General features: G+C 35.7%; 1 protein-coding gene and 1 pseudogene across 1 annotated transcript; both read left to right on the top strand.

The window, feature by feature from the left end:
* LOC109129665 lies at positions 5,274–5,721 on the top strand (annotated as a pseudogene).
* Positions 8,491–8,900, top strand: LOC109129668 (defensin-like protein 43). The gene is made up of 2 exons (XM_019238201.1): positions 8,491–8,619; positions 8,705–8,900. Exons 1-2 carry the CDS (start codon positions 8,535–8,537, stop codon positions 8,863–8,865), a joined length of 246 nt encoding a protein of 81 aa, XP_019093746.1. The 5' UTR covers positions 8,491–8,534; the 3' UTR covers positions 8,866–8,900.

Genomic DNA, 21,370 nt, shown 5'->3' with positions numbered 1-21,370 from the left:
ATTCGGCACCTTCGAGTTGGTAGATAGAGACACCTTGATTCTAAATACGATGAAGTCTCAAGAATAAGGATGGTGGAACGAATGGTCGCACAAGAGTTGCGGAAAGACTCTTGATATACCGGTTTGATCTTTTAGCCTCACACCAAAAAGATCGGATCTCTCAGCCTCGCACCAAGGAAATCGGGGTTTTGACTATTGGAATCACACCAATTAGTCGGTTTTGATTGTTGGAATCACACCAAGCAATCGATTTTGTTCACAAAGAATAGAAGAGAATCACTCTCAAAGAAAAGAAAAGGTTTTGATAAAAAGTTGGATGATTATTTCATTGATCTTACATGAGTTTATATAGGAAAGAAAACTTGGTAACAAAGCCAAGAACTAATTATTCTTGAAGACTAAAACATTAAAGATAGATAGTTGAATGAAGATTCAACTCTTGGTGCATGTATCCCTCCCTCCAAGGTGCATGTATCTCTTTTTGTGTCACTCTTCTCTGGCCACAAAATAAAATGATTATTTTGGGTTTTCTTGGACTTGAATTAGGCTCAAAGTGGGTTGGACTTGATAGACAACATCCCCAATATAATTTTTCATGCTCTCTTTGGGCATAAGCTCTTGAATAAGCCCATTTAGTGCATTCCTTAACTGCTTAGCTTTTGCTTTAGTTATTGGTCCTTCAGGTACAAGCAATGGTTCCTCCGCTACAAGCTCCTCTGGTTCAAGCTCAGCTACAATCTCAGCTGCAAGCTTCTCCTCATTAGCTCCATCCATGATCACATCACTGTGACAAAAGCATGCTAATCCGCATCAAAAAGTAGACAAAAGAGCAGCTTCAAAAGTCAGTACTATCCCCTGTTATCTCACTACAAGAAAACATGCCTATTGCAACGGCAAGATTTGTCGCATATCCCTCGCAAAACGGTCATAGTGACAGATTTCCGAGAAACGTCATTTCCTCGCAATACGCGTCTCGCAAATTGGAAACCGAAGCACTTCCCTCTCAAATTTTGCAACGAATATAAATCCGTCGCAAACCACACGCAAATTGCGATGGTCAATATTACTCGCAACTTTCTTGCAAAAAGTATCATCATTAATTTTGCAAGAGTTTTTCGACATCATTTCCATCGCAAAATATTAATAATCTTATAAACTCAGAAATATGTTTCCTCGCAAATTTGTAGCAATTATTTGCATTCATCGCAAATCCGTAGCATAAATTTGCTACGGATTTTGGTTTTTTTTTTTCATTTTGATATTTGTATTTTTGATTTTTGATTTTATATTTTTACATTAATTTTTATAAACAGAAAATGTAATCAAAATAGAAAATAAAATTTAAACATATATTTAAATTGAAACATTTCTCTTGATTAGCAAAAATAAATTGTCTTTAGAACCATGTTCAAAAAAAAATTAAAACTTATACAGAAATTGTCTTAAAAAGATGGTGATAGAGAGAGAAGTCCGGTTCCGGTTCTGGTTCTTGTTTTGTGCGAGTGCCGGTAGCAGTGTCGTCTGCTGTCTCAGGTAAAGTTGGATTGGTGCCTCCTGGTATGGTTGGATTGGAGCCTCCTGGTATGGTTGGATTGGTTGTTGGATTGGAGCCTCCATCTTCAGTCGTCCTCGGGGTTATGCTTCCAAACTTAGTAGCAAACTCAGGATCCTTCCCGGCAAGGTAGTCAAAATATGCATCATTGCATTTTTTCTTCATTGTCTTGAAGTTGATAGGCTTGAGTTGCCAGAGTAGTGGCTTGAGTTGCGAGTGTAGCTTCAGCGACAGCGAGCTTCTTATCAAGGACACCGGATCATCAGTAGGCTGAAGCGATGGACCAAAATGGGCTGATGATGCTTCATTTTACAAAGAACCAACTCCATAAAGTCTATTTTTCTTCTTCGGAGCAACCTGTCAGCACTACAATCAACATATGTATTAATGCTTCATTTTGCATTAATAGCCGTATGAAAGAAAGAAGCAACAACAAACATACAAGCTTCGGATCATAGAACAGACACAACAACACAAACTTAGCATATTACAAACTAATCTTAGCGTACCATATGACAAATTTAAACACAAGACAAGACATCCAATAAAACACAAGCTAATCTTAGCATATCACAAACTAATCAGTTCAATCTTAGCATATCATATGACAAACTTAAAACAACACAAACTAACACAAGACAAGATATCCAAAAAAAACACAATACAATAAGGCAACAACACAAAGGAGTTAGAAGTTTACCTTGACGCAAATTTTGTTCTTGGTATGACATTGTTCCTTGCATTATCCACTGTCACTGTAAAAACCTTTGAGATTCCCCAATCTTCTATGCAGTCCAGCAACTGCCTTGCAATGGTGTCTCCTTTGTGATTTGTGATGACCTTAAAGCTAAATATTCTCTTCTGCATTTCCCAGTTAGCATTGATCCAATGTCTAGTGATCACCATGTAGTTGTAGGAGGTTGTCGGAGATGTCCATATGTATGTTGTTAAAGAGACCCTTTGTTTTTCAACAATGAACAAGTTCTTCAAGGCAGCTTTCTGTTCCAGGTAGATCCTAACAGTTTCTTAAGTGCATTTCCTCCTATAGAATGTCTTATACATAGGGAAGACATTGAAACAAAACCTTTGCTAACCCTCAGATTCTACAAATGAGAATGGTAGCTCATTGACTACTACCATCTCATTTACTGACCTCCTAAACATATGTGGATCATACTTAATCACCTTCAAGTTCCCTTTGTTATCACCACTAAGAACCTGCTGCTTTTCCTTTTCTACCCAATCCTTGTACTGCTTACACATACGTATGTAACCTATCATAGGACTAGTGCCTACTGTCTTCGAATAAAAAGATATCTCTGCACCATAATACTTACAGTAGCTCTTAGTGAGATATTCATCTCTTTGCAGAAAGTGTTCCCAGCAAGGTGCTCTTTTAGCATACTTCTTCCGTGCTTTCGGTGGCTTATCAGCTCCAGAGGTAGGTGCCTTACGCTTATTCTCAGCTTGAGTTTGTTCTGCTTCTGTCACTTGCGGTTCAGGTGGAGGTTCCATGTCGATGTACTCTTCAGACATCTACAATATACAAAAGGAAAAGAGATTACTATTTGTTAATCTCAAAACATTCAAAAAAACACCTAAATCTCAGAGACAATCGAAGTTTTAAAGTAAACCCTAACCATATATGACCCAAATTAATACAAATACACAAGTTATGACCGTAAACAAATCGTAGGACAACAAATAAACAAACTGTATAATAATATAATCGTTTATGAAGAAAGCCCCAAATTGATTTTAAAACCCTAACCCTAAATGAACTAAATCGATACCATAACACAAGTTATGACCATAAACAAACCGTAAGACAACAATTAAACAAGAGAATAATCGTTTATGAAGAAAGCCCCAAATTGATTTTAAAACCCTAACCCTCAATGACCCAAATCGATACCGTAACACAATTTATGACCATAAACAAACCGCAAGACAACAATTAAACAAGAGAATAATCGGTTATGAAGAAAGCCCCAAATTGATTTTAAAACCCTAACCCTAAATGACCCAAATCGATACCATAACACAAGTTATGACCATAAACAAACCGCAAGACAATAATTAAACAAGAGAATAATCGTTTATGATGAAAGCCCCAAATTGATTTTAAAACCCTAACCCTAAATGACCCAAATCGATACCATAAACATAGCGAAAACTTAGAATAACATACACAGAATAACAATTAATCGAAGGAAGAAGTGATTAGGAGAAAGAAGAAAAGCTTACGTTGCAGATTAGGGTTTGAATCCCAGAGAAAGGCGAGAGACGAAATGATGAAGATGATGTCGAAGATGATGAAGCTTAATCGAAGATGGAGAAGAGAAGATTTGATTGAGTGAAAGATCGGAGAAGATGAGCAGAGATGTTTTTTCCGGTGTCGCCAAGGAGAGGAGACAGAGAACTCGAAGAAAAAAAAAGAGAGAAGTGAGCTCAGGGTTAGTGAAGAGCAAACCGTTTGGGACAATTCTAATCAGAATGCGGAGTCGGTTTCGGGTTGGCTCGGTAATCATAACCGATCGGTTTTACCTAAACCAAAAATTGGCAGCCATATATATGTCAGGTTCCTCGGTTCGGTTTGTCCGGTTTTCGCCGTCATCCGAGGGCGAATAATAAGGCATCTTTACAATAAGGACATGTCGAGCATGTTTTTTTCTGCATTTGTACTTATAAATATGCTATCAGATCAATTGGTGGCAGCTTGTCCTATGGGAAGGTTGTTAAAGGGTCGGGACCAGGGTTCGAGGAACGCCTGGCACACCAATAACCTACTGGTGGATTGGGATATCTATAGTGAGGGGTTAAGATCGATGCTCGCAGGGCAAGTTTGAAGTCCGTTTGGGCGGCTAGCGGTGGGCTAGCGGGGTCTACGGACGGTCCGTTGGGGCGGCTAGCGGTGGACTAGTGGGATCTGCAGAACAGATTGTCACATTATGTCATTATTGACACACCACGTCACGGTTTTTTTTTGAGAAATAAAAAAAATCATAAATCTTATGTAGATGCTTGGTTTTAACTTCATGTAGTTTCTAATTATCTTCCTAGTTACTATGATGCTTTTCAAGAAATCCAAAAATTCCTTACTCTGTTACGGAAAAGGATATTATTGTAGAAGAGCCACCAATAGTGGGATTGAGACTTAAAAAAACATAGACAATAGTCATTGTCACATATGAAAATAATAAGTCATCCATGGATGATGATCAACTTAAATAGGAGACAACAAAAGCAATTAATTATTTGCAGCTATGTGGTTTCGATATGATTAAGATTTAATTAGAGTAAATTAAGAGTGTGGCAATGTATAAATATTTATGCTCGATTCTAATAGAGTTTATTGATCTATAAAATATTTTTCAAGTTCGTAAATGCTACGGAGGAAGTAATTCAGAGAATATGCTTATATTGGTAAACTTTTTTTTTTCAATGTTAACCTTGGTTTTTAAACAAATATTTTTTTTAAAAAGTTTTGTATGTAAACATAGTCATAAAAATTCAAATATCTTCTAGTCAGAAAAAATATTCTTTAGTATATGTGGAAGAGCCAGCTATGTTAAGAAATATATTATTAGTATATATGAAAGATGCATCAGTGGTAACAAAAAACGAATTGTAAACGTTTTTTTTTAACCAAAAAACCTAAATGCCCTATAAATAGAGCTTGTAATTACAATCTAAGAAATCACAGAACAGATTTCTCCAATATTATACTACATTATAGTTGATAACTTGATACATAGAGTATAAAACAAGCAAGAAAATGGGCATCACAAAGACTTCAGTGACCTTTTTACTCTTGATAGTATAGGTAGCTTCTTTGTCGAGTTACAACGTCTTGGCTTCAGGTAACATTTTTATTTCTATGTTGTTTTTTACTAATTTAAGTTTCATTATTTGAAAGCAAAGAACATTGACATATCTATAATCTACATATGATTGTATATGATATGTATGCATGTGTGGTGACTTTGTGGACATGCAGAGATCAAACCAACAGGGAGAATCGATGATATGTGCCCGACTACTTGTTCGGCAACGTACGGGAATGGTAAATGTAAAGTAGATTGTATTAAGGCTGGGTTTGCATCCGGACAATGTGCTACTTCTGATATATTCAAAAACAAATGTTGTTGCGCCAAGTGATCATCAAAACCAATATTTGTCTTTGCAATTAGCATTGATAGTATGTATTTTTTTTTTTGCCATGATGAACACAAATGCAATAAAATTATCTTGTTTTATGTCTTTCTAATCAAAAGTACCAAGTATACACTGTATATAAGTCTATCCAACTATCACCATGCACAAGTTTTCTTTTTAAGATAAATTATATAAAAAAAAAAATCATAAACTTTATTTAGATATATGCTTGGTTTAACTTCATTTAGTTTCTGATTATTTTCCTAGTTACTAAAATGGTTTTTAAGAATTCCAAAATTTTTCTTACTCTCTGTTATGGAAAAGATATTATTGTGTGTTTGATATACATATTTTAAGAACAAATACTCTAACCATAGTGGGAATGGGACTTAAAAACAATTACACAATAATCATTGTCACATATGAAAATAATAATTCATCCATGAATGATATAATGATGATCAACTTAAATAGGAGATGACAAAAACAATTAATTATTTGCAGCTATGTGGTTTCGATATGATTAAGGTTTAATTAGAGTAAATTAAGAGTGTAGCAATGTATATATATGTATGCTCGATTCTAATAGAGTTGATTGATCTATACAAGATTTTTCTTGTTTGTAAATGCTATGGAGGAAGTAATTAAGAGAATTTGATTATATTGTAATATATGAAGCAATTGGCTTATGCTTATGTTTAATTAACACTCAAACTCAGATGCGTACTTTTATATATCCATCATAATGATGTTGAAACGACCTGACCCGTTTTTTTTAATAATAATAATAATAATAATAATAATAATAATAATAATAATAATAATAATAATAATAACTAACTAACTAACTACGACTAGTGGTCCCATACCCACTAGCCATCTAACCACAATCACAAATAACAGCAGAATAACAATACCAATTAAATAACCAATAATAATCCATAATCAAATAACCAATAACCAATCCTAACCATTTCAATGTGAAACAACAAGAAACACCAAACCGGCAATCCTAATAATGTTTCTAATGACCCAACTCTAGCTAGCAATGCCATACAACATCCAATCGAGTCCCTAGAACATCTTCCTCTTCATTGCCTTGATTCCACGATCACACTTTGCCTTTACCTGCACCACAAACACAAATTGAGATGCATGAGTATTTGATAAATACTCAGTGAGGAAATCCTCCCATCTACTGGGCTATACACACAAGCAACAATGACTCCAATGTTCCAAACAATCAACAAACAAAACACACAAACCAGGAAAAACGAACATCGTCACACTGGAAGGGAGGTGTCGACCGACACCAGCCTAGTGTCGACCAACACTGGCACTGGTGTCGACCGACACTGGCATTGGTGTCGACCGACACTACCACACAGTGTCGATCGATGCCCATTTCTGCTGGTGTTGATCGACGCCCACCTGCAACTACGATCCGCACGAAGCCGAGAGTCGAATCTGGCTTCCCAATCTCCTCCAAATCATCCAATACTCAAAACCCATGCCGGAAACATCATTAGGAACCTGTATAATCCAATCCCCAGCAAGAAAACACACAAAACAACAACAAACAAGCAAGAACAAGGAAATCAAGGGTTTAGATTAGCCATGGTCATGCACTCACCTCTTTGCAGGAAGTTTCTGACCAACAATGAACGAATCCACACTCTCAGCAAGCTTCCCACACGTTCCTAGCCTTGAATCCTCACTCCCACAGCAAGATCTCACCCACAAAGCCTTTAAATCTCACAATCTCCCTCTAGAACCTCTAGAACAGTTTTCTCTCTTTTCTTTTCTCTCAAAGCGGCGTGAGACAATAAAAACACGACCCTAGGTCGTTTTCTCCTTTTTAAACCTTGGTCCAATGGTTTCCTTAAACTAAACCGGTCCAAATCAATAATTAAAACAATCTGGTCGAACCAGAAATAAGTGGTGTCGACCGACACCAACATGGGTGTCGATCGACACCCACCCCCAAAACGCAGAGTTTTGGTTTGCGGGAGTTACAGATGTTCACATTCATATAAAAGTTTTGAAATCGTCTAAATAAGAAGGCATATGGTGTGGTTAAGATTCATGACATGTTTACTTTAATTAGTGCTAGCTAGTAAGGAGATATGAGCCATTGATGTGTGTGTATACTCGATTGAGATGGTCAACGTAGCTGAGCCATTGTCCATTTATGTGTGCGGTATGCTTGATTTGGATGGTCAGAGTTGTTTAAAAACATTTTCTAAACAATTCTAAATAAATTATCTTTAGGAGGGTAGTTTAAAAAATAAAAACTAGTCTAAAACTTGGAAAATTTCACCAAAAAAAATCATCAACTCCATGGATGCGGGGGAAATTACTAATTTTGAAAGAAAATGCTCAAAATGGAGTTGTAACTATTTTCTAGACCTGTATATGATTCTCAGATAATTCGATAAAGTTAGTATATGATTTTATTCTAGCATCCGGTCAACCTTATTTTTTATTCAAGGTTAACCTTGGTTTTTAAACAAATTCTTTTAAAAAAATATTTGTATGTAAACATAGTCATAAAAATAAAAATATCTTTTAGTCAGAAAAAATATTGTTTAATATATGTGGAAGAGCCAGCGATGTTAAGAAATATATCATTAGTATATATGAAAGATGCATCAATGGTAACAAAAAACGAATTGGAAACGTTTTTTTTTTAACCAAAAAAACCTAAATGCCCTATAAATAGAGCTTGTAATTACAATCTAAGAAATCACAGAACAGATTTCTCCAATATTATACTACATTATAGTTGATAACTTGATACATAGAGTATAAAACAAGCAAGAAAATGGGCATCACAATGACTTCAGTGACCTTTTTACTCTTGATAGTATTGGCAGCTTCTTTGTCGAGTTACAACGTCTTGGCTTCAGGTAACATTTTTATTTCTATGTTGTTTTTTACTAATTTAAGTTTCATCATTTGAAAGCAAAGAACATTGACTTTGTGGACATGCAGAGATCAAACCAACAGGGAGAATCGATGATATGTGCCCGACTACTTGTTCGGGGACGTACGGGAATGGTAAATATAAGGTAGACTGTATTAAGGCTGGGTTTTCATCCGGACAATGTGCTACTTCTGATATTTTCAAAAACAAATGTTGTTGCACCAAGTGATCATCAAAACCAATATTTGTCTTTGCAGTTAGCATTGATAGTATGTATTTTTTTTTTCTTTTTGCCATGATGAACACAAATGCAATAAAATTATAATATAATTATCTTATTTTATGTCTTTCTAATCAAAAGTACCAAGTATACATTGTATATAAGTCTATCCAACTATCACCATGCACAAGTTTTCTTTTTAAGATAAATTATATATAAAAAATCATAAACTTTATTTAGATATACGCTTGGTTTAACTTCATTTAGTTTCTGATTATTTTCCTAGTTACTAAAATGGTTTTTAAGAAATCCAAAATTTTTCTTACTCTCTGTTATGGAAAATGATATTATTGTGTGTTTGATATACATATTTTAAGAACAAATACTCTAACCATAGTGGGAAATGGGACTTAAAAACAATTACATAATAATCATTGTCACATATGAAAATAATAGGTCATCCATGGATGATATCATGATGATCAACTTAAATAGGAGACGACAAAAGCAAGTAATTATTTGCAGCTATGTGGTTTCGATATGATTAAGGTTTAATTAGAGTAAATTAAGAGTGTAGCAATGTATATATATGTATGCTCGATTCTAATAGAGTTGATTGATCTATACAAGATTTTTCTTGTTCGTAAATGCTATGGAGGAAGTAATTAAGAGAATTTGTTTATATTGTAATATGTGAAGTAATTGGCTTATGGTTATGGTTAATCAACACTCAAACTCTGATGCGTACTTTTATATATCCATCATAATGATGTTCATATTCATATAAAAGTTATGAAATCGTCTAAAGAAGAAGGCATATGGTGTAGTTAAGAGTCATGACATGTTTACTTTAATTAGTGCTAGCTAGTAAGGAGAGATAATCCATCGATGTGTGTGTATGCTCGATTCGGATGGTCAACATAGCTCAACCATTGTCCATTGATGTGTGTGGTATGCTCGATTTGGATGGTTATAGTTGTTTGAAAACATTTTGTAAACTATTCTGAATAAATTATCTTTAGGAGGGTAGTTTAAAAAGTAGAAACCAGTCTAAAACATGGAGAATTTCACCAAACAAATTCATCAACTGCATGGATGCAGTGGAAATTTTTATTTTTCAATGAAAATGCTCAAAATGGAGTTCTAACTATTTTCTAATCCTGTATATGATTCTCAGATAATTCGATAAAGTTAGTATAAGATTTTATTTTAGCATCCGGTCAACCTTATTCTTTTAAAAAAGGTTGACCATGGTTTTAAAACAAATTAAAAAAAAAAGATAAGTTAAGTTTATTGTGAAAGCGTCTTGAAATACTGAGAGAGTCATCAATGCATATGCTTAGTCACACATTACACTTTTTTGCATCTACAGTTTACATTTTACATGTTAAGTTATTTTATTTTCTTAAAAAACATAGCATTTTAAGTTGGTAGTTATATTATTAAATTGAATATTGATCAGTTAAAATTTTCATAATAATAAAAATTATATATATATTTGGTAAGATCACTTTTTAAAATGATACAAGTTTTACATCAATAAAAACTGATGTTTATTTTAATTTTTGTTGTCATAAATTAATAAAATTTGATGCTAAAATAAATTATGTTAATAAAATTAATATGTACTTTTATTATTATTTTAAAACGTGAAAGCCTCCTTGATCCCGATGGATGGTTAATGCTTCTACATCAGGAGATATGGGATTCCGGAGCCAAAGATAATGTGATTTATGAATTATGTAGAATAATGCAGAACTAGGTACGGATTCGCACGTATGTGCGTGATTGATTTCAAAAACTATGTTTACTATAAGGTTTGTAATATAGTATGTACACATAGAGTTACATTTATAGATATAATTATGTACATAGAGTTACATTTACAGATATAATTATTTGTTAAATCATTTACAGTTCAAACTTATATTAGTTTGGTTTCATTCAGTTTGTGATTTTGGAAATAATAAAGGTTTCAACATAAAATTAAGATTCACAAAACAACAAACCCGAATCTAACGTTTATCGAATTAATGATTAATCAGAACTGTATATAACTTGTAAATTATGAAACGGATAAAAACTATCAAAAAGATTAAAACTTCTCGAAACGAATAACCTGAATTCTTAAGCGGGTCAAACCCGTTCTAGTAGTCATACTCCATAAGGGATATAATATCTTTTTGTCTATAAAAACCCATCTCTCGAAATCTTTAAAAAATAATATTAAATATCTATAAGATTTTATATTTTTTAATATGTTAATTTTGAAATTAAGGAATCTTTAATATATGTCAGTCTTATATATTAGAAATTTTCTATATGGAAAACTCAAAATTAGTATTTGCATAAGTTTAAATATTTTATAGTTTAGAATAAATTTAAGATGCCGTCAAATTTTTAAAAAAAGATTTTCCAATATCTATTATTCAAAATTAATTTCAATTTCCTCTTTGGTCAAAAATATTTAAACAATAAAAAATAATATTATTTATATTTTTGAAAATATTATTTAAATATATATTTTTACATCTCATGTTATAATTTTTTATCATATTACAATAGATAGGTTTTGAAAATAATTTCGAAAACATGTAGGGGATAATCTTTATTAATATTTGAATAATATTTACCAATTTTAGAATTTATAGGAACAAAATATTGTGCATATAAATAAATTGAATAGCAATGACAGTTTTATGTAATATTATAGAATATTAAGGGCAAGTAATAAATTGGGCACAAAGCTCTCTGGCGATGACACGTCAACTTTTCTTTAAGAATGCTTCTCTTTTAATATAGAGCTTTTCTTTAAGAATGCTTCTCTTTTAATATAGGGAGATTGGCACTGTGGCACACTTATGTAAGAAAGTTGTGCAAATAACACACTTCTTGTCCATAGGGCACTTTTGGGCTGTAAGAAGACTGACATACCCTTTAACTAATGTCTCTGAAATCGGAAATCGTAACTAGAAGACTAAGCGACATCGTTTTTGTTGTTGAGGAGATAATTCACTTTTGTTTTTTTTACAAACTTATTATTGGGATCAATTATTTTTTTTTGACCCCGAAGTAAAAAGTATTTTCTCGTCTTCCGTCACTTTGGAAACCTAGATCCGCCGCTGGCGATTTTCTGGAAATTCCTTCCGTCATAGTCTTGAAAAATAGCAACCCATGTTTCAGTCGACCTTGTCGTCAGTGTTCGTGCATCTATTCCGATGACAGGTAATCGTCGTATCACTGGTTTTTTCATACGTCCATCAATTGAGAAACCTTACTCACCAACAAAAACCAGTGTAGAAACGGCGGAGGAAAGTAATTCGGAGTGGGACATTCGGCTGCCTCCACGGTTATTTGCAACAGACCGCTACCCAGATGCAAGGCTTAACATATACTCAAAACCCGATATTCTCAATTTAATACGCGATGTGCTGAAAGGGACACAAGAAATGGATCGGATTTTGGATTCACCATTGGGAGCCTTGTTTAGTTTATCGGTTGCTAAGTGTCCAATATCTTGCAAGTTACTTCACGCTCTATTATGCATACTGGTAATATCCAAACAGAAGTATGAATTGTGGATAGTGTTCGGTGGACAGCCACTTAGGTTTTCTTTGGTTGAGTTTGGTGCTGTAACTGGTTTGGATTGCCGAGAGTTCCCTGAAGAATACGACCCAGATTACGACCATGTTACTGAATCAGAGGAGAAAAGTTTCTGGGATGAGTTGATCGGAGAAGATCGGAAGAAGACATTGGCGGATGTTAGTAAAGTCTTTGAAGACCCATTAATCAAAGATGGGAACAAGAAACTTCGGCTTGCACTGCTTCTTATTGTTGATGATGTCCTAATAGCCAAAACCCAGACACATCGTCCGACTTTCAAGTATGTGGAGATGTTGCAAGACGTTGATGAATTCCTCGCTTTTCCTTGGGGGCGAGAAGCTTTCTTGAAGATAATAGCGTCAATCAGGCCAGAGAGTAGGTTGCCAATAACTCATGTTAACAAGAGACTGAGAGTTGTGGATAAAAGCAAGGATGTCGTTGCTACATTTACAGAGAAATTGCAGCAGAAGACTATCCGGTTGTCAGGTTTTCCTTGGCACTACAGTTACTTGCTTATAGCAACATATCCGGCCTGCTGGAGAAGATACCAGGGGCTAATGACAGGAGGACCATATTGGACTGGGATTCACTTGTGTTTCCCAAAAACAACCTTAATTTGAGAGACATTCATGTTACGGAAAGAGCAGGCAAAGTAAGTATATTGGTTTTTCTTAGTTTTTTTGGAATCGTGGATAGTATATTTTTCAATAGGTGACCACGTGGATAGTATGATTACTAACATATCCGAGTCCACAGTTGGTGGTTAATTCGTATCGTGTTGTTGATCCACCGGACGAGGGCTGGGGAGAGTGGGATGATGAAGTTAAAGACAAAAAGATAATGTATTTGGAGGCGCCGATAGTAAGAGGACACGTTTTCTCGAAAAAAGAGTGGTCAGGAGGGGATATGTCATTGCCTTTAATTACCGTTAGAGACAATAAAGAGAAGACTGTGTACAGAAAGCACATTTTCCCCCGCCAAGGAGTTCAGTCGCAAAAACTTTCAGTAAGGCGAGGGAGCTTCAAAAAGAAGAAAAGTCCTACAGTGGTGGATGACGTTGAAGGTACTGAGTTGTCTGAACTAAAGAGTTGGTTCGGGAAGCAGTTAGGTGATCCTAGGACCGAATATGAAGTGACGTTCAAAAAGTTAGAGGGGCAGTTCAAGAAAATGCAAGGGAGGTTGAAAGAGAAAAAGAAGAAAATATGTTTGGGCAGAAAGTTTCGTCAAGTTCACCGGATCAATAGGAAAAGTATTAGTTACTCCAGTCAAAAGCAAATGAAACTATATCGGCGGACGAGGATATATCATTGAAGGGGGACAATGTTGATGGCGTTGGTGCTGATAATGTGGCTGATTCAACGTCGAAGGCCAATGATGGGGCAGAGGATGTTTTCGCAACAGAGGTCGACCGAAGTGGTGAGGATATTCTGGAAGGTCGTCACAATTGGCATCAATATGTTGCTGAATTACCACCAGAGGTTAGTAACAATTTCCCATAGTATGAATTAAGCTAGTTGATTTGCTCATAAACTTTTTTGTTTATTTCATTTTGTTAGAATGAACCTGATTGGAAGTTTGGCGTAGATGTTTGTCCTGAACTGACGGTCAAGGCAATAGAGGTTTGTCCATAGTTATCCCATTTTTTAGTGGTATTGGGTCGACTAGCTGTAGTGTTCCTTACAGAATGTAGTGTCATAGTAGACGGGAAGTCATATGAAAAAATGTTCGGGATCAAAGGTGGATGTGAATGATGAGAATGATATGCGAGCTAATGAGTTAGAGGTGATATACATATTTAGTCTTTAATTCTTGTTAGTATTGTTATGAAGAAATAAACTGTGGTGTTAGTTAACATCGATCTGTAATAGCAGGTTGATAGCGGTTATGACTTTACAAAGGATAACAACTGTGGTGGAGACAATGGTGTAGAAGACAGAGACGGTGAGAGGAAAGACGAGTTTCAGGTTGGTGTCTCTTCTGTTTTGTTTCATGATACATGGTTAGAAGAGTTTTATTTGTTACATTGCTTAAATCCCCAACTGACTTTCACAGACGGAACAGGGAGACAATGTTCATGTTGATATGATGGATGTGTTAAGGACTCCTTCGTCAGAAAGGGTTAGTGTGTTGTGTTTTTTTCAAATTTTATTTTAGTATCAATGTATGTATATTGATCAATCTGGTTGTAATACTTACATACAGATCGGGGCCAGTAGCATGGAGAGGTTGTGTTCGGTAGACATTCCACGATATGACACCGAAAGCAAACCTCTATTCATTGTAAGGAGACAAACCATTTGAGATAAATTATGATTCGTTTTGTAATGGGAAAACGTCGTAGATATTATTGTATATGTCGCAGGACTCTCATGGTGTGTCCTGTTTATCTGATGTGAAGCCTATCTATGATACAGAGGTGAAAGACATCGTAGATGAGGTAAAACAGGTACCACAATCATTCAATTTCTTAAGTAAGCGAAATGTTACTAATTTTTTGGATGTTTATTGTAGAAGAAAGCAAAGGATGATGGATCTGCAGCACAATCTACATTGGAAGATGGGTGCCAAAAAATGAATACAATCCTTAGGTCATTGTTTGATCCTAACAATGACACACAACAACATGAGAACATTGAGACGTCGCCGAGTGGGTATATTGAGGTAAATATGTTGAGCTAGTATTACTTGTTATATATGTATTTTTGTTTAAATTCAACTGAACACATGGATACGATTTGGTGGTCAGGGAGAACGGAGAAAAGTTGCTCATCGAGAAACTTTCGAAGAGGAGGTGAGGAATAGTTTTTCCGTAACTTTTATCTATGTTGATAATGAATGATGGAGAAGATAAGAAATTAGAAAGTTGTAGCAATAGCTGTAGATTAGATCTCATGAAATTGAACACATGGATAATGATTTGTGGACAGGGTGAAGGGATACAAGACTGTGATGAAGAATTTGGTGAAGATAAGGTGGTAAGTAGTTGGTAAACAAGTGTTATATTTTGTAGAGTAATCTAAATGTGGTTATATAGTTATGTTAGGAAACTAGGATGTGGGAAAAATTACATGTTGTAGCATTGATTGTATGTTACTGAACATATGGATATTTATTTGTGGATAGGTTAGAGGGTCAGTAGTTGTTGAAACTGGTATACGCAAGGCTTTCACTGCAAGGCGTTCACTACAAGGCTTTTGTCTAATTAGTATATGCTATACATTAGTATCTAACTGGAACCATCTCTCCGTCAATCGGATCCTTTGATTGTGTGGTACTGAACATATGGATATTTATTTGTAGATAGGTTAGAGGATCAGTAGTTGTTGAAATTGGTCAGGAGAATGTGAATAGTTGGCTTTGAACCACATTTTGATTTGTTTAGTTAGCGGCGTTGATGTCCACATGGATGTGAGTAATAAAGATGACAAGTTATAGCTTTGATTAATGTTATTTAACATATAGCTACATATTTGTTGGCAGATAAAAGGTGCAGCAGCCGTTGAAGCAGAATGTGGTCAAGAGAAGGTGATTGGTAGTCATATAATATCATTTTAGTATTTGGTGTTAGCGATATGGGTTCAAATAATTATGATTTTATTCATGGACAATGGATAATCATTTTATTAGTTGAAGCATGAACACCTCATTCGGTTATAGTTAGTTTTTTTTCACTGAACATATGGATACAAATTTTTGGTCAGGGTCATGGGTCACCAGACGGCGCACAACATATTTGTCAAGAGAAGGTGTAGAAACGTCCTAAGGAACCTGATATTGTGGTTTTATTATCATTATGGTACCTTGTAATTGTGTTTTGTTATACCGTTTAAGTTTTATCTTTTATCAACTATTAGGTCATCGAAGCATCAGAGACTATAATGAGCCTAGCCGCAGAGAATGTATCAGATGAGGTAGATCATGCAGCGTTGTATTTCATGATTCACATTGTGTCATAGCATTAATCTGTCTATATGATTGTTTGGATATAATACGAAAATCAATCTTATTGTCCACATGGATATGGGTATGTGTACAGGTGAATCATGTATCAGACGTTGAAAGGGAGTTTGATGAAGATAAGGTGAATAATAGTTTGTAATGACATTTTTTCAGTACAGTAATCTTAGTGTTTCAATATTTATAATGTTTAGTAAGTAACAATTGTGGGTGTTAATGGCAAAAACAATAAAACAATTAGGTGAGGGTAGTATCAGAGACCATACTGAGACTAGCGTCAGAAAAGCTCGATGATCAGGTACATTGATTATGTTTGGCGTTGTACATGTGGATGTGTATGCGGATTAACTAAGGTTGTTTGATAGTGTTGTTTTAGGGAGTTCCGGAAGTTCCATTGACCCATATTGAGGCAGTTGAAGGCTCGTCCAGCGATGAAGCGGAGGTATAAATAGTTGGCATAAATCTCTGAATGCTTAGTTTGAGGGGATGACGTATGCTAACATATGTTGTATAATCCTACAGGAGAGAGAAGTTGGACCTGAAAATATTTTAGATGTAAGTGATTCTTCTCCACCACAGGAGAGAAAGGTTGCTATATTGACCGAAGGGGAACAAAAACTTGTTGTTGAGTTCTTGAAGAAGGACCCTCACAGTCCTTCGAGAGGGCATGATTTGTTACCTCAACTGGACACCACTCTGTTTAAATCCTTTGAGAAAACGTTGAAGGAAGCACCTAACACGTAATTAATGTTTTTCGTTGTATTTTTTTTGGTATAATATTCTAGTAGATACTAATGTATGGCGTATACTAATTAGATAACGCCTTGCAGTGAACACCTTACACGTTGTAGTCACCTCATTGACAACAAGTTTTTTCTGGAACTTGTTGAGCCACAGAAATGGGTGTCTACATTGGTAATTCCTGCTCTATTTAGAAGGATTAGTCTGTATACCTAATGGTTTGGGATTATTTAGGTCTTGTTTTATTGTCTTAAACATTATATTGAGGTCATGGTGTCTTTCTTAAGACAAAGATATAGATATGTGCTAGAGAAGGAGCGTTCGACATTTGCCTCACCTTGGCTTGGGAACTACCTCTTTTAGAAGTACAAAAGTTTTTCAGTTGCAAAGAACAAGTATAGAGTGCGGTGGAGAGGATTATTGGACCGGTATTTCCCAGGTAGTCCTTGAGACTGGTTTGAGAATATTGACATGATATATATGCCGATGATCTGGAAAAACGAGCATTGGGTAGGACTCGCCATAAGCCTACCAAATTGGTGCGTTTACATCCTTGATCCAAATGTGGATTTGTATGATATCAGAAAGGTGGAGAAGTTTGTGGCTCCGGTTGTGGAGATGTTACCGTTCATCATTCACAAATTTTGCAAGCCACCCATCTCACAGACTCATGGATTTGAGAAGTTTAAGTGGGTTAGATTTGAAGGAATTTATGTGAACAACTGGTGCGGTGCTTGTGGCCCGGTAGCTATGAAGTTTCTCGAGATTCTTGCGAATGACAATGGACCAGAACAAATGGCAGCCATCACAGACGAGATTGTTGATGAATTCAGGGCTCAATATGCAATGGAAATCTACACTGAATTAGTTGCCCTTATCTATACATCACAGAACGAGTAAATGGCATTTGGTTTTGGGCTGTTCTGTGTAGTTTAATGTACATCATGTGTATCGTGTCTCTAGAGACAGTTAATTTGTGTGTTTATTTGTTATGATGTTCTACTCATAACATTGGTGACTTAAATCAAATCTGTAAGGTTTATTTTTAGATTTGTAACTTCTATGTGGAAAAATCTGTAAAAGCAATACTTGTTTTGTTGTTTAACATAGACAGGAATTTAGAAATGATGGCTTATCCACAACATTGCTGACCATACAGTACCGAGGTTGTGTGGATAGGAGCTAACTGTTTGTTGCGTGTTTACGAGAATATGTGTGGATAGATCTTAACGTTTAAGGTCCACAGAAATTTGGATAGGTTGTTTAACACAATGTGTGTGGACAGGGTATATATTACGGTATCCACAAAAATACGTGGTCGTATCTACAGATAACATAAGTGAATTATGTTCATAATTCTTCCAGATAGAAGTTCTTAATTAGGATTGGATTTTGTATATTTGATAATGAAACATTGGAAGCATAACAAGGTTACACAATGGAAAGAACAAGGGAGAACCATCATTTTCATACTAATATCACATATAATAGTACAACGATGTGGTTTTCCTAAGGGGACTGTTGCTTACAGGTGTTTGGCTGGTGTGAGGGTCTTCTGCATCGGGGGCATCTAGGTCTACCCACTATCGGCTGCCTCTTAGGTGGGTGTAAGTCTTGTCGATCGATGTGGCTATCATGGATTGGTAGATTTGTTTATGTGGGGAAGGCATAAGTTGGGGCCCATTGACCCGCCCTAGTGTATTGATGGACCAGAAAATCAAACGCTGACCCTTTGTTAAGCTCCGCCAATAGAGCGTACGGATTCTGTTTTTCAAGGCATTTTCGGAAAAAAGCATTGTAGCTTGACTGTGACATGGTCCACCAGATGAAATGTTCAGATTTGTCTAGACGAACTATTGACAGGGTTTCGTTGGAGAGGACTGCATCCTTGCAATCAGGCCCAGCCTGTATCAAATTTTTAAAAGCGTCAACCCCATCCTGAGCAACTAAGCTTACAATTTTTGCAAGCAAATGTGGAGGGATGTAAAAGTCGGTGGTGGTCGTAACCTGCACAGATATTGAAATAGTTAAGGAAAAAATAATTGAAAGACGATATGAAAGAAGAAGTGAGTTGTTGTTACCTCCATTTGAAACACAATGCTCTACGGTTTACGTAGAAGGTGAGAGACTGTCTAAATAAGTGAAGGTTAAAGACTGGACTTGACGGCTATGATTTGATTTAGGAGAGGAAGAGTAAGGCATAAAGTATTATTAGTTTAAAAAGCTACTTATTTGCATCGAGGTCGGAATGTTTTCCGCCAGTAGTTTGAAAATGTTTGGAAAGTATAGTACATCAACAGTAGGGAAAGTAGGTGACAACTTTGCATTTATGAGTTTCTTTCAGCAGTAGGAGAAGGTTATATCTGAAGGGGAAGGTGATATCTGTTTTGTCTAATTTTGTGGATAACATTTTGAAAAACGTGTAGACAAGGTTTGTGTGGCTGCGGCTTTGAGGCTATTGTATAGAGGAAAACCCTAATGGTAAATCTGTCCACACATATTTCCTTGTTCACAAATGTGTGGACAGAGAATATTTAATGTTGTCCACGAGGAGACAGGAGTAGTATATTATTTGAAGGAAAGTCACACAGTAAGTATTAATAGATCCCTAACAATGAACAAGAAGACCTAAACTGTATGAACCCTAAACCCTGAACTGCATTAACCCTAAACCCTGACTGCATTAACCACAAGCTGTAAACCTTAAAACCTAAACCCTAAACCCAAAAGGGTAAACCCTAGACCCTTAACCCTAAACCCTAAACCATGGACACTTAAACGTAAACAAAAAAAAACAAAACCCTAAACAGTTAACCCTAAACCCTAAACCCCAAACCCTAAACAATAAACACTAATCCCTAAACCCTAAAACCAAAAGGGTAAACCCTAAACCCTTGACCGTAAACCCTAAACCATGGACACTTAAACGTAAACAAAAAAAACAAAACCCTAAACAGTTAACCCTATACCCTAAACCCTAAACCCTAAACACTAAACACTAACCCCTAAACCCTAAATCCTAAACCCTAAACCCTAAACCCAAAAGGGTAAACCCTAAACCCTTAACCCTAAACACTAACCAATAACCCCAACACCTACTAACTAAACACAAGACTGAATATTACCCACTTACTCTAAAGTGTAAAACATAAATGTTAAAGATTGAGGATGGTGTAGAGTATTAATGCGAGGAAAGAGTATTGTGTTGAGGATATGGACATATTAATTGGAGGATTGAGGATGTGGTAATGTATGTTTGACTTAATTTAGCAATTTATTGTGAACTTATAGTGGGCAGCTATTGGGTGTGTATTGTACTAGCTTTTAAGAAAATCCTTTATAAGGTGATAAGTCGAACATTATCTAGTATCCACATGGATTCATGGCATTCAGCAATACATAATCCACGTGGACATATCCATGGAAACATAACGATTTTGGGGGTATATTGGGTTTTGTCTTAATAATGTATTTTGGTCTATATAAACGTAGATTGTATCTGTTAGTCAATTGGTAAAAATGGTTCCGACATACAAAATCGTTTGTGAAAACTGCTCTCATGGTAAATGCGGTCATGGTCGATTACTACCACGAAGACATTTCCCTCGTCCTCATAGTGCTCGGACACGTGTGAGTGACCGCTACCCAACTAAAGAACCTATCACTGAGCCTCTTGTTCGACTGAATCCTGAGGTTTGTTTTTTGTTGGTTTTATTGTTTTTTAAAGATTTTAATTAATAGATTTGGTAGATATGCTGAATTTACTCGTTATTGCTTTTACAGATCCCTACACGTAAAGATCTTTACATTCCAGCACCAATTCTGGCAAAAATTTTAAGTTTGGTAGCTCAGGATGACATCAAACATTTGAGGAGCTGGCTTGTCGCAGGATGTGCAGGTAGAGTAGCAGTTCACTCTACGGAAACACTTTCCGCTGTTAGGAAGGATCGCAATTACGATTTTGTTAGTTGGTCAAGACCCAATTCTGTGTACGATGACTTTTTTGGGATGTGTTTATACGCCAAGAATCCTTATGCTTTGTATGTGAAAAACTTATTCTTAGCTTTTCAATGTTGTAATTTGAAAGAGGCAATTGCAGTGGTGAGTACCATTAAACATGTGTACCCAATTGCTGAATTGTTGTGGATAATGTTGAATAGCTGCGAAGGGACTTTGGATATGGATTTTTACTGGAACTACAAGAAGAAGTCTC

Source organism: Camelina sativa, chromosome 16, assembly GCF_000633955.1.
Source record: "Camelina sativa cultivar DH55 chromosome 16, Cs, whole genome shotgun sequence".
Classification (NCBI taxonomy): Eukaryota; Viridiplantae; Streptophyta; class Magnoliopsida; order Brassicales; family Brassicaceae; genus Camelina; species Camelina sativa.
Note: the sequence above shows the minus strand (reverse complement) of the source record. Positions and strands in the feature narration are given on the sequence as shown.

Bases quoted from the DNA above. Each gene is read 5' to 3' on its own strand.
- LOC109129668 (XM_019238201.1), top strand. From the start codon at position 8,535: ATGGGCATCACAATGACTTCAGTGACCTTTTTACTCTTGATAGTATTG. The intron at 8,620-8,704 runs GTAACATTTTTA...GTGGACATGCAG, and splicing joins TTACAACGTCTTGGCTTCAG to AGATCAAACCAACAGGGAGA.